This window comes from Cyprinodon variegatus, unplaced genomic scaffold (genome assembly GCF_000732505.1).
Source record: "Cyprinodon variegatus isolate N-32 unplaced genomic scaffold, C_variegatus-1.0 Scaffold6, whole genome shotgun sequence".
Lineage (NCBI taxonomy): Eukaryota > Metazoa > Chordata > Actinopteri > Cyprinodontiformes > Cyprinodontidae > Cyprinodon > Cyprinodon variegatus.
This window is the reverse complement of record NW_015150459.1, coordinates 2,901,905-2,912,388: the sequence shown is the minus strand read 5'-3', so window position 1 is coordinate 2,912,388 and position 10,484 is coordinate 2,901,905. Positions and strand designations below refer to the sequence as shown.

At 39.8% G+C, this 10,484-nt stretch overlaps 1 protein-coding gene across 1 annotated transcript in view; it reads left to right on the top strand.

Moving 5' to 3' along the window:
• LOC107084598 (pyridoxal kinase-like) overlaps window positions 1–10,084 on the top strand; it is a 17,056-nt gene extending 6,972 nt beyond the window's left edge. Inside the window, exons 3-11 of the mRNA XM_015374520.1 lie at window positions 2,897–3,001; window positions 4,514–4,597; window positions 4,674–4,708; window positions 4,857–4,942; window positions 5,013–5,058; window positions 5,150–5,261; window positions 6,864–7,000; window positions 7,119–7,185; window positions 9,923–10,084. Of these exons, the coding sequence (XP_015230006.1) occupies window positions 2,897–3,001; window positions 4,514–4,597; window positions 4,674–4,708; window positions 4,857–4,942; window positions 5,013–5,058; window positions 5,150–5,261; window positions 6,864–7,000; window positions 7,119–7,185; window positions 9,923–10,059 (809 nt within the window). The 3' untranslated portion in view covers window positions 10,060–10,084. The remainder of the gene's footprint in view (window positions 1–2,896; window positions 3,002–4,513; window positions 4,598–4,673; window positions 4,709–4,856; window positions 4,943–5,012; window positions 5,059–5,149; window positions 5,262–6,863; window positions 7,001–7,118; window positions 7,186–9,922) is intronic.
• Window positions 10,085–10,484: the final 400 nt, after the last annotated feature.

Genomic DNA, 10,484 nt, shown 5'->3' with positions numbered 1-10,484 from the left:
AGTGTATATTTTCAGCTCTAGTTATGGGCAGTTTAAGAATTTATTTATTACTGTGATTTATGAACACTGAGTTTCTGGCCTCTGAGTGTTTGATAATTGAGAGGAGTCAGTGAGAGGGGAACAGACAGACAGATCTGTTAGGATAATGATGGGTGTGCAGGTGGCGCAGTGGTTAGTGCGCACCACCCTTAAACGGCCGCAAACACGCACAGACCTCAAGTGGAAGAGTGCGCAGACAAAAAGCAGCTGTGATTGGTCCTTGGTATGCCGTTCCAACTGTCTGTGTGGTCGTCCTTCTCGATTCAGTGCCAGGGCGCACCGTTTTTAAAAAGCGAGGAACAACTACAATGGACAACTATGACGAAAGGTTCATCGAGGAGGTTCGGAAGTACAACCACTTGTACGATGCTTCAGACAAATTATATAAAGATGCCAAGGTCCCAACTCCTGGAGGGAGATCAGCCAGATCCTTGAGCGGGATCCCAAAGTGTGTTATCGCGAGTTCTCCAATAGGCTCCCCCTTTGTGCTTTGGCGGGAAACTGCTGTGCGTCCCTAGAAATTCCAGACCGACGGTGCAGAAGCATTACAGAAGGATTACAACAAAACTGGTTCTTGACCAGACCCAAGGGACAATTGATGTGTTCGGTTGCAGAAGTATAATCTGCGGTTTAGTCCCGGGTTCGAATCCAATGTAGTCCTTGGCCGAATGTCTCTCCCCTGTCTCATACCCCCTTTCCTACTGTCAGAAAAATGAGCCAATATGCCGGTGTAGGTACCAGATCTGCTCAGGTCCTTTGCATGACAGTAACATTATGCTACATGATGTAAAACATAGTGGTTGCCCAGACAACAATAATAACATCACACAGCGTCCGTTAACGTGTCTAATGACTGATGAAGTTTTACCTGATCGATAGCAAAACTGAAAAAAAATCTGTTTATGGTGAACAAACTAACTGTTAGACCATGGTATAAAGGAGCTGGGTAGCGCTGTGGCTAGCTGTGCTCAGTAGCTAACAAGTTAGCTTCTTTTAGCTCAGTCAGTTAGCCATATTAAGCTACACTACTTTTGAATTTGTATCAACAACAGTTCGTATTCTACAAGTAGACTGTTTTTTCTTCATCTAAAATCTCTACGAAAGTTATTTTTTAGGATGTTCCATTTGCTCTTCCCTTCCCTCAGATCTTAATAAAAAAGAATAAAAGCTTTTGGTGTCTCCTTGTCAAATGGCAGAGCTCAGTCTGTCTTATAAGGCAGTACTGACAATGATTGTTTTCTACTTTTGGTTACTTTAGATCACCAATGAAATGTAAAATAATAGCAAGTATAGGTAATAATATGTCGAAACTCCAAAAGAGATTCGATCCGTAAGAAACGGATTCAATTCAGTTTGTCCGAGTGGCGTTGCCATATGAGCAGATCTGGTACCTACTAAGTATACAGACTGAAAAAGTGAGGAGGGTGAGATGATTGCCTGATTAAATTTTTATTTCTTCTGCTGTATCAACTTTTTGCTTCACTGGGAAAAACTACCTAAAAATAAATAAAAATGTCTTGAATTAAGTGCATTTACCCTTAACTTGAGTAGGTTAATGATAGTTTGCCAATGGTATGAGTATTTTTACTCTTAAAATAAGATATTTAAATAATTTGCACTTGAAATAAGACAACGCAATTGTGTTTACTTATTTTAAATATAAATTTTCTGGTTATATTGGCAAAATGTCTCTTTTACCTCCTCAAATCAAGAACAAATGAACAAATGCACTAGATTTCGATTTTTGCCAGTGTTCAAGTAAAAAAAATGTTTTTTTCTTGCTAAATATAGTTATTTTAGACTTTAAATAAGTTGAGCAGAATAGTCAAATCAATAAAAACCAGGTTTTTAGTCAATGTGTTTTAACAAATGATGATGCATAATATATTCACACGTTTTTAAACAAAATACCATAGATATGCAGTATACCTGTTTTGTCTTCTCTTGCTGACTTTTATAGGAGGTGTAATTCATATGCAGGTAATTTACAGATAGAATACATTTAAATAAATCTAAAACGGGACAAAAACAGAGTTTTATTTTTGACTAAAACCCTCACATATGAAATGACTAAATTGTGACTAAAACTATTATGCATTTTCATCTGAAAAACTAAAAATGCAGTGTAGTGAAATGGGTATTAAAATGTTGCTGAAAGGAAGGAAAGCTACAGCCTTGTGCAAGTAAAACAGCTCAGGACGCATGCAGAGATGATGAGATTATTTTCTGAGCGTCATGTGCCAGAATATGTGAAGAATGCACCTCCTCCCAAGGATTGGAAGACATTTACATTGGAGTTACTTGGAAAACAAAAAACGTGTTTAGAAGGTTTTGTGATCAATCATTGAGCTGTAATCTTCATACTTCTTCCAGATGTGTGTAAATGATGCAGCCATGGTGCAAGTTTCTGCTTTGCAGTGATCTTTCCTTATAGAGGTGCATTTACTGTTCAGTGGTACTTTGGGGTGCAGGAAACTAGAAATGTGCGTCTGTCATCATTAGCAGTCAGAGCAGCTTCTTTGGGATTTATTCCAGGTTAGTGGTGAACAGGAAACAAAAGGAAGAGGGAGTAGGCTTCCAGAATACAAGGTTCCCATTCAGTCAGTGTGGAGGCCCCTGTTGGCACAAAGAGATTGAGACTAGACGCAGAGCAAATGGGGGGAGGGTTATCTATTTAAATAAAATGTTGTTGTTTTTTCCTTCTTTAATAAGTTCTGTTAACATTTAGCTAAAAAAAAATGTCTCACCTTCAACATTTATTCATTTTGGGGGGGCATCTTCCTGTTTCGTTTTGGTTTCAATCAAGTCCAGATAGCTTTCAGGACACTGACCTTTGACCTTTGCGTTTTTTGCTCAGGCTATGCCCACTGGAAGGGACAGGTGCTGACCGCCGAGGAGCTGAACGTGCTCTATGAAGGCATCAAGCTCAACAAGGTCAACCAGTATGACTATATTCTAACAGGTGGGTTTAAGATGATGGTAGACATTATGTAAACTAGTTTATGCTGCAAGATTAAAGTACGGTATTTTCAGGACTATAAGCCGCTACTTTTTTCCCATGCTTTGAACCGTGCAGCTTATAAGAAGGCGAGGCTTTTCTGTGACTTTTTTCTTTTCTTTTTTTCTAACCACCAGAGGGAGAAGTCAAATTTGGAAATGAAAGAGTAAGGGGCTAATTATCATTTAGCATAAGAACATGCTAGCAGCAGGCAAGAACAAATGTTGCAAATTCACACTTTATGACATTTATTTGCCACATTAAAGCTTCCAAACCAGTGAAAAGACTGGACCCAACCCCACCAGAGCTAAAATAAACAGCCGATGTAGCCCCATCTTTCAGTAGAAGCTCTTACTGCTGCGAGCCAACATGCTAACAGGAGCTAGCATTCTTCTTCTTTGTCCCTACTCAAGGGGCTATATGTAGAGCTCCCCCTACAGGTTTGGTTGGAGACAGTTCAGTAGATCGGAGGTCAGGAGATCGAACAAGGGGTCCGTGACCCCTAGGGGTCCACGGAGGTACAGCATGGGTCACAAAGGTTTTGTTGATTAAATGTGACCAGATGTCCTCCTTTTCCCGATCATGTACTACTTTTCATACCTAAAAAAATGTCTGGGGTGAATTTCAAAGTCGTCCGGGATTTTGGTCGACTACAGTGCAGCAGAACCGAGGCATCAGATCCAGGGCTGGTCCGAGAACTCCGGCGGACGGGGGAAGGAGCCAGCGGGGAACGGCACACCGAACCTGACCCGAAGCCACAGCTAACGGCCTGCCCAGTAAGGCCTGCGGGGAGAAGCATACCGTCACCGGCTCTGGTTGGGTCACTCTATCCCCGGCTGGCTTCGGACCCAGTCTAGCCCCGGAGCTGATGGCCCGGTTCAAATTTTCAGTAATTTACTCATTGATTTCTCATGGAAATGTATTTTTGTTTTTTTTTTAACAATGTTTGAATTAATTCTAATGCTTGCCACACATTTCACTTTTATAGAAACATTTAAAAACTTGTCCTCCATTAATGACAACTGCTTAACTGGACAACCAATCTGCTTTCCAGCATTTTCTAAATAAATCCTCTTGGGAAATAAGCGCTAAACTAGTTAAGCTCATATGTCATTTTATGCAAAAGTGGAATTATAAACATTTTATTCCAACATGTTTAATATCTGAATGTAAAGAAGTGGCCATGACGGAATGTATGACGGGATGTTTAAGGATATTACGCTCTCAACAATCTGCTCTAAATCTCTGAAGCAAACATCTTTAGCTCTTAAAAGACTAAATTATCTTAATTTGATGCAATAGGATTCATGATTAAACCTCTGATTTTCTTTAATATTTAACTTCTTGAGGACACATAGACTAATCTATAGTCTGTGCAGTACGACATGCATGTAACAATATTTCCACTCATCATGAAACATTTAGAGCTAAGGCATAAATAAAATTAAATGTCATGTTTTTTTTTATTTCCCTAAGGCTACAGCAGAGATATATCCTTCTTGGAAGTGGTGGTTGATATTATCCAGGAACTAAAGAAGGCCTCCCCCAGCTTGGTATATGGTAGGTATGGATGACTTTCTAGCTTTAAACAATAAAACGTGTCTCTAAGTGATGCCAAATGTTGTTTTTATTCCAGTTTGTGATCCTGTTATGGGAGACAATGGTGCTATGGTAAGAAGCTGTCATCAAATGTCCATCTGTTTTCTCTGTAGCATAAGTGATCCAATAAATATCTGGTCATTTAAAGCCTAAAATATGTTTTTCATCTGTGAATGTTTAGTCTCTTTTAACAGTGTTATGTTTTTTTTCTGTTTGTCAGTATGTTCCAGAAAATCTGCTGCCCGTCTACAAGAACAAAGTGGTTCCTTTGGCAGATATTCTCACCCCAAACCAGTTTGAAGCAGAGTAAGTGAACTTTAAGCTGCTGTCACACACCTTTTCTTAAGCTTGTGATCCACCTTTATGGTTTTATCAGGTTATTAACTGGGAAGAAAATAAACACAGAAGAAGACGCTGTTAAGGTGAGTATTGGCAACATTTCCTCCGTGTTGAATTTGGATTCAAATGTCAGTTTTAGCCTTTGAGGAAGCAGGTTCCTTCTCTGTTCTCCAGGTGATGGACTTGCTTCATGAAATGGGTCCAGAGACGGTAGTCCTCACCAGTACAGATCTGCGCTCCAAAAATGGGGACCAGTTCTTGGTGGCACTTGGGAGCCAAAAAATAAGTAAATTGATTTTTTTTGTTTGTTTGTTTCTAGATTGATCACAGCAACAGAGATGAGTGCTTTCTAATGAACGTGTTGGGATGTTTATGTTGGTTTGACCATCCCACGTTAAATCATACAAAGAGATTGCCTGTAGAGCAGGGGTGTCCAAAGTGTGGTCCCCGGGGACCATTTGAGACCCTTAGAACTATTTGCTTTGTTCGCTAATTAAAGAATGTTCTAAAGTTGTCTTTTGATGCAAATACACATTTAAAAATCTGATGGGGTTCATATTTTACTGGCTTTTCAAAAAAAAAAAAGATGCTGACAAATACGATATCTTCTCAAAATTGAAAGCAGCACAACTATTTGTATTCATCTCATGTTTTTGTTCTTTTTAATTTAATTGTGAAAAGATATCAAACATCTACACTTGGATGCAACCATTTGTTAAACTTGGTTTAAGCGAAGAGAGCTATACTCTGTTCATGCTGCAGGAAAGTCAACCCCCCACCCCCCGATTTTGAATCGATTCCTTTACATTTTTGCAAGTTTACTTCAAGCCAGAGAGCTGCAAATATAGCCAATAGGTTGACTGAAGACATTAACAAATGGGGGCTGACCAGCAAACACCCTGTAGTTGTTATAGACAACGCTGCAAATATGGTTTGTGCAGTGAAGTTAATGCAGCTCATGCATGTCTGAGTGAGTGAGGCTTCAATTTTTAAATTTTCACAAACAAGTTTGCACTTATGAGACAGTTTTGTTCACATCTCAAGTTTAAACTGTCTGATTTACAAGTTTGCACTTTGTGTTTAATAAGACAGGAAAAAATAAAATACATGAGTATTTTCCAGCTGGAGGCTGGAATCTGTCAATGACCAGCTCAGAGTTTATGATTCAATATGGCCGCCATGTTTTTAGACGATAGTAGATGTTGCTTATTTAATAACTATTAGAATTTCAGTTGGGTGTTACTAACATGTAGTGCTGTACAGCTTATATTCATCAAGGTTTTCCTTTTAAAGGTTTAAACTGATTAAAGGGGAACCGTGTTTAATTTGCTGGAATTGTTGAATTTGTTGCTTGAGTTGATGTGAGTGTGACATCATCTATGGACTGTTTGAGTCCCTGGATGATGTCACACTCACATCAATGGTCTTAATGCTTAAACAAATCAAAGTTAGCTCTGAGTTATTCAGCAGCACAAATGTAATCAAAAAACCTGTAAATCTGCTTCTGAATAGCTCAATATTAATGTTAAATAGATGTTTCGACTTGAACTCACGCCTTGAACGCCTCATTGATGGTTAACAGAAACTCCCTATAAGGGCGGTTGCTGCAAAGGATCCCAAAACCAGTTAATTCATTTCATAGTGATTCATATTTCTTTTCCTATTAATAATGTTTTAAACAGAAGGATTGAATAGGATAACTATTGTAATCATCGACTAAGAGGCGAATGCTTTTTCATTTTACTTTGATCACTAAGAAATAAAGTAAATTTGTTTATTTCTCCTTATTGTTTTAACTTTCCGCTGTTTATTTCCAGTTAATATGCACCTGCAAGTCCATTTCCGTCTTTTAATGTGGTCGATCTTTGGGACCTTTTGTTTTTCTCAGAGAACCCAGATGGGACCAGTACCAGCCAGAAAATCAGCCTGGACATCCCAAAAGTCGACGCCGTGTTTGTGGGGACAGGGGATCTGTTTGCTGCCATGCTGCTGGCCTGGACTCACCATCATCCCAAGGACCTTAAGGTAAGGGTCGGTCTTCAGTCAAACGCTCCAGTAATCTTAGAACAAGTTCTAAAGGTGTTCAGAACTTCCTTTAAAGGAAAATTGCATTTCAGCATAACCTTTGCTTTTTACTTTTCAGACTGCCTGTGAAAAGACGGCTTCAGTTATGCACCATGTCATTAAGAGGACCATCACTTATGCCAATGGTAGGCTCCTGACTGTTTTCTGAACATTGTTTTAACNGTCATTAAGAGGACCATCACTTATGCCAATGGTAGGCTCCTGACTGTTTTCTGAACATTGTTTTAACACCTGTCATGTTTCCACATTCTGTAAGGTCACACCAACACACATTATTGTCTTTTTCCTGGGAAATATCTGACAGGTAGACTTTTTATCAGTACAGTGAACCCTTGTTTTTCGGGGGTTATCTTCCAAAAAAATGTGGCCGTTTCTCAATATGCGTTCTTGAACGTTCTCGTGTGCTTGTGTGCTCGTGACACGTCTTCAGCCTCAGCCCGAGCACTGTTCCAATTGCCGAGAACGTACCAAATCCCCGGATGTTGTTCTCGCCCCGTCCTCTTTACCCAGCATGCATCAGAGCAGACTTGTCCGTTCTTGAGATTGCCAGCTGTCCCAGCATGCACTGCGGCAGCAGCAACTTTCAATGCGGCGCTCCATTGAAAGTTAAAAGTTCTCTTTTCTGTTGCTGTTGTTCAATACAAGTGTGTTTTAAGATCATTTGAGGAATTAATAATATACTTTAAAGCATCACTATATTGTCCATTTACCGATTTAATGCGTAATTTAAAATAAGATCTCCGAAGTTGAGAGGACCGCCGCAACCAGCAGACCTACGAGGCTAATGGCAGCCAAGGCTAACCGCAGCCCGTCTGCAACAGCGACTCTCTCGGCATAGCCGCCTGTGAATGACCGCTGGCTCTGATGGAGATTTTTTTATTTTTGGCAAAATATTCATTTGATTTTTGTTTATCTGACTGTGTTAATCATTATTCCCCCACTAAATGAAAAAAAAAAGAATTTATTATCTAAAGACTATTAATAACCGTAGGTGAAATGCAGCTCTAGACGAGCTGAGCATGTGGTGACGTCACAAGTACGCTTCTGTTACAGTTGACCCAGATTTATGCTGCATGCTCCCGTTCTCCCCAAGTCCATACTTTCCTGTGTTCTTACCAAGACTGGACTTGACAAGAACTTGTGAATTGAGAAACGGCCTGTGTGATAGGCGAAATCTGTGAAGTAGTAACTTATTTTTTTACAGTAATTATTAAAAACTAGTTCAGGCTTGTATCACACTTCCTCAAAGATCGCTTTAAATGTATTGTTCACGAACGTTTTTCCTCAAGCCGTATTCGCAGAGGCGTTCTCTCCATGCAGAGAAACATTTTTAAGTCCAAATTGTTTCTTAAATTTTTCAAACCAGCCCTCGCTAGCATTAAACGCGCTTGGTACTGTGTGAACAGCACTCATTAATGGTATCTGCATCCTCCTCCTCTTCTGTCGTGAATGTCATCGCTGTCAGTTTGATACTGTTTTCTAGCTTTGTGCAGATAACGTTCGTATCTAGCGTAATGTTCTTTCTTCTGCACTCATTAATCCATAAAGCTAATGCAGCCTCCATCCTAACCACGGTCTTGTTGCAGACAGTTGCAGCCCTTCTTTGCATCCTTATTAAAACTTTTTGGTGCTGTCATCCTTATGTTATTTTCCTACTTCTTTATGAAACAAACAGAATATTCATTAGTTTTGTTATGGCGACCTACAGCCGCATAGCTTCTACCCTCCTTAAGAATGTCCAGAAGTTTAACTTATTCTACAATAGTTAGCATCTTCCTCTGCCTTTTGGGCCCATCCACAAGTGCCTTTGTCGGTGCAAACTTAAATTTGGCAAAACATTTGCATATGTATATGAAACCCTAATGTAATGACACACAGGTAGAGAAGATGCGTGGAGACTGTTTAGCCAATCAGAATGCAGAACACAATGAAATCCATGAAGCTGCTAGGCCGCTAAAGGAGAACCACGTCATAGCGAGGGTTTACTGTATAACGCTCAGCCCAAATGAGTTAATAGTTTGCAGAACCACCTTTTTATGGAGCAACAACTGTGCCTCTTTCAGCGTTTATCTCAAGCTGCTTATTATTCCTTAGAAATTGTCTCCAGTTCAGTCGGATTTGAGGTGTATGTAAACATGATCTTAATTCATGAATGTGATTTGATTTCATTCGTTCCTCTGGAAGCGAACCTCCTCCCAACTCTCATGTAGAACTCTAACAGGGTTTGTTGCCCTTTATGAAGCCACATCCGTCTTCTCCCTGACTTGGAGCAGAGTTTGGACGGTCGTATCTTGGTCGGGTTGCAGCTGTGGCCTCCTCTGTTTTCAGAAGATGGACTACAAAGATATCTGGGAGATGTATATAAAGCTTGCATTGCTTCATAAGCTAACCCTAGTTTAGATTTTTATTCTTTCTGATGCTTTTGTATCAAAACTGTTCTCCAAGAAAGAACAGCTGGACTTATTCTGAGAGTTAATTGTTAACGTAAGGAATTTTGTTTTCTGCGACCTGACCCCGGATAAGCGGAGGAAGATGGATGGATGGATAATCAGGACTTCTGAGGGAGATTTGTTTAAATGGATTTATTTTTTACTGGTGTCTGAGTAGAAGGGCTTCTTGCCACATTAAGACTTTAATTATAAAAATGAGTAGAAAACTGCTGATCTTTTCCTTTAAACTTCCCATTTATGCTATACTTTTACCCTGTCGTTTAAAAAAATCCAGACAAACTATTTATAGGTTTTGGTTGAGATGTGACAAAATGTGAAAAAGTTGAGATGGATTTTTTTTTTTTTTTTATGAAAGCTCCAAAGAGCCAAACATGTGAGATTTTTTGTTGTAACTGCATCTCTTTCCCTGCAGAGATGGCCGGTCCTGGGAAGAAGCCCAGTCCAGCTCAGCTGGAGCTGAGGATGGTCCAAAGCAAAGCGGACATCGAAAACCCTTCCATCGCTGTCAAAGCTAAGGTCATAGAGAAGACTTCGGACCAAAAGCTGTAGACTTACTGTGAACGTAAAAAAAAAACAAAAAACATCGGTACAGAATCAATCGGGCGTCTGGACACATGTAGGACTTACTCATTAAAGAGCCTTACAGAACCTCAGAGAGCGTCTAACCATGTCAGCAGGATCACCCTGGTATCACTGCCATACGTGTCAGTGTTGGTCTGTGTTGATGACATCTGTCCTCCAGTTAGAACAAAAGAATAACCTAAAATCTAAAAGTGATAGAATTGTACTTAAATTGTCCTAGAATAGTAAAATTAAGTCGTTCATAAAGCACCTCATTCCAGCGCTCTGTAAATGAAAACCTGTCTTCTTTGCATGAGAATGCATTTGCCTGTTTTGGCTGGTCAGGATTAGTAATCTACTTAGAAGCACAACAGTCTCATGTTTGTAACGGCATTAGAGCAGCCTTCCAGTGG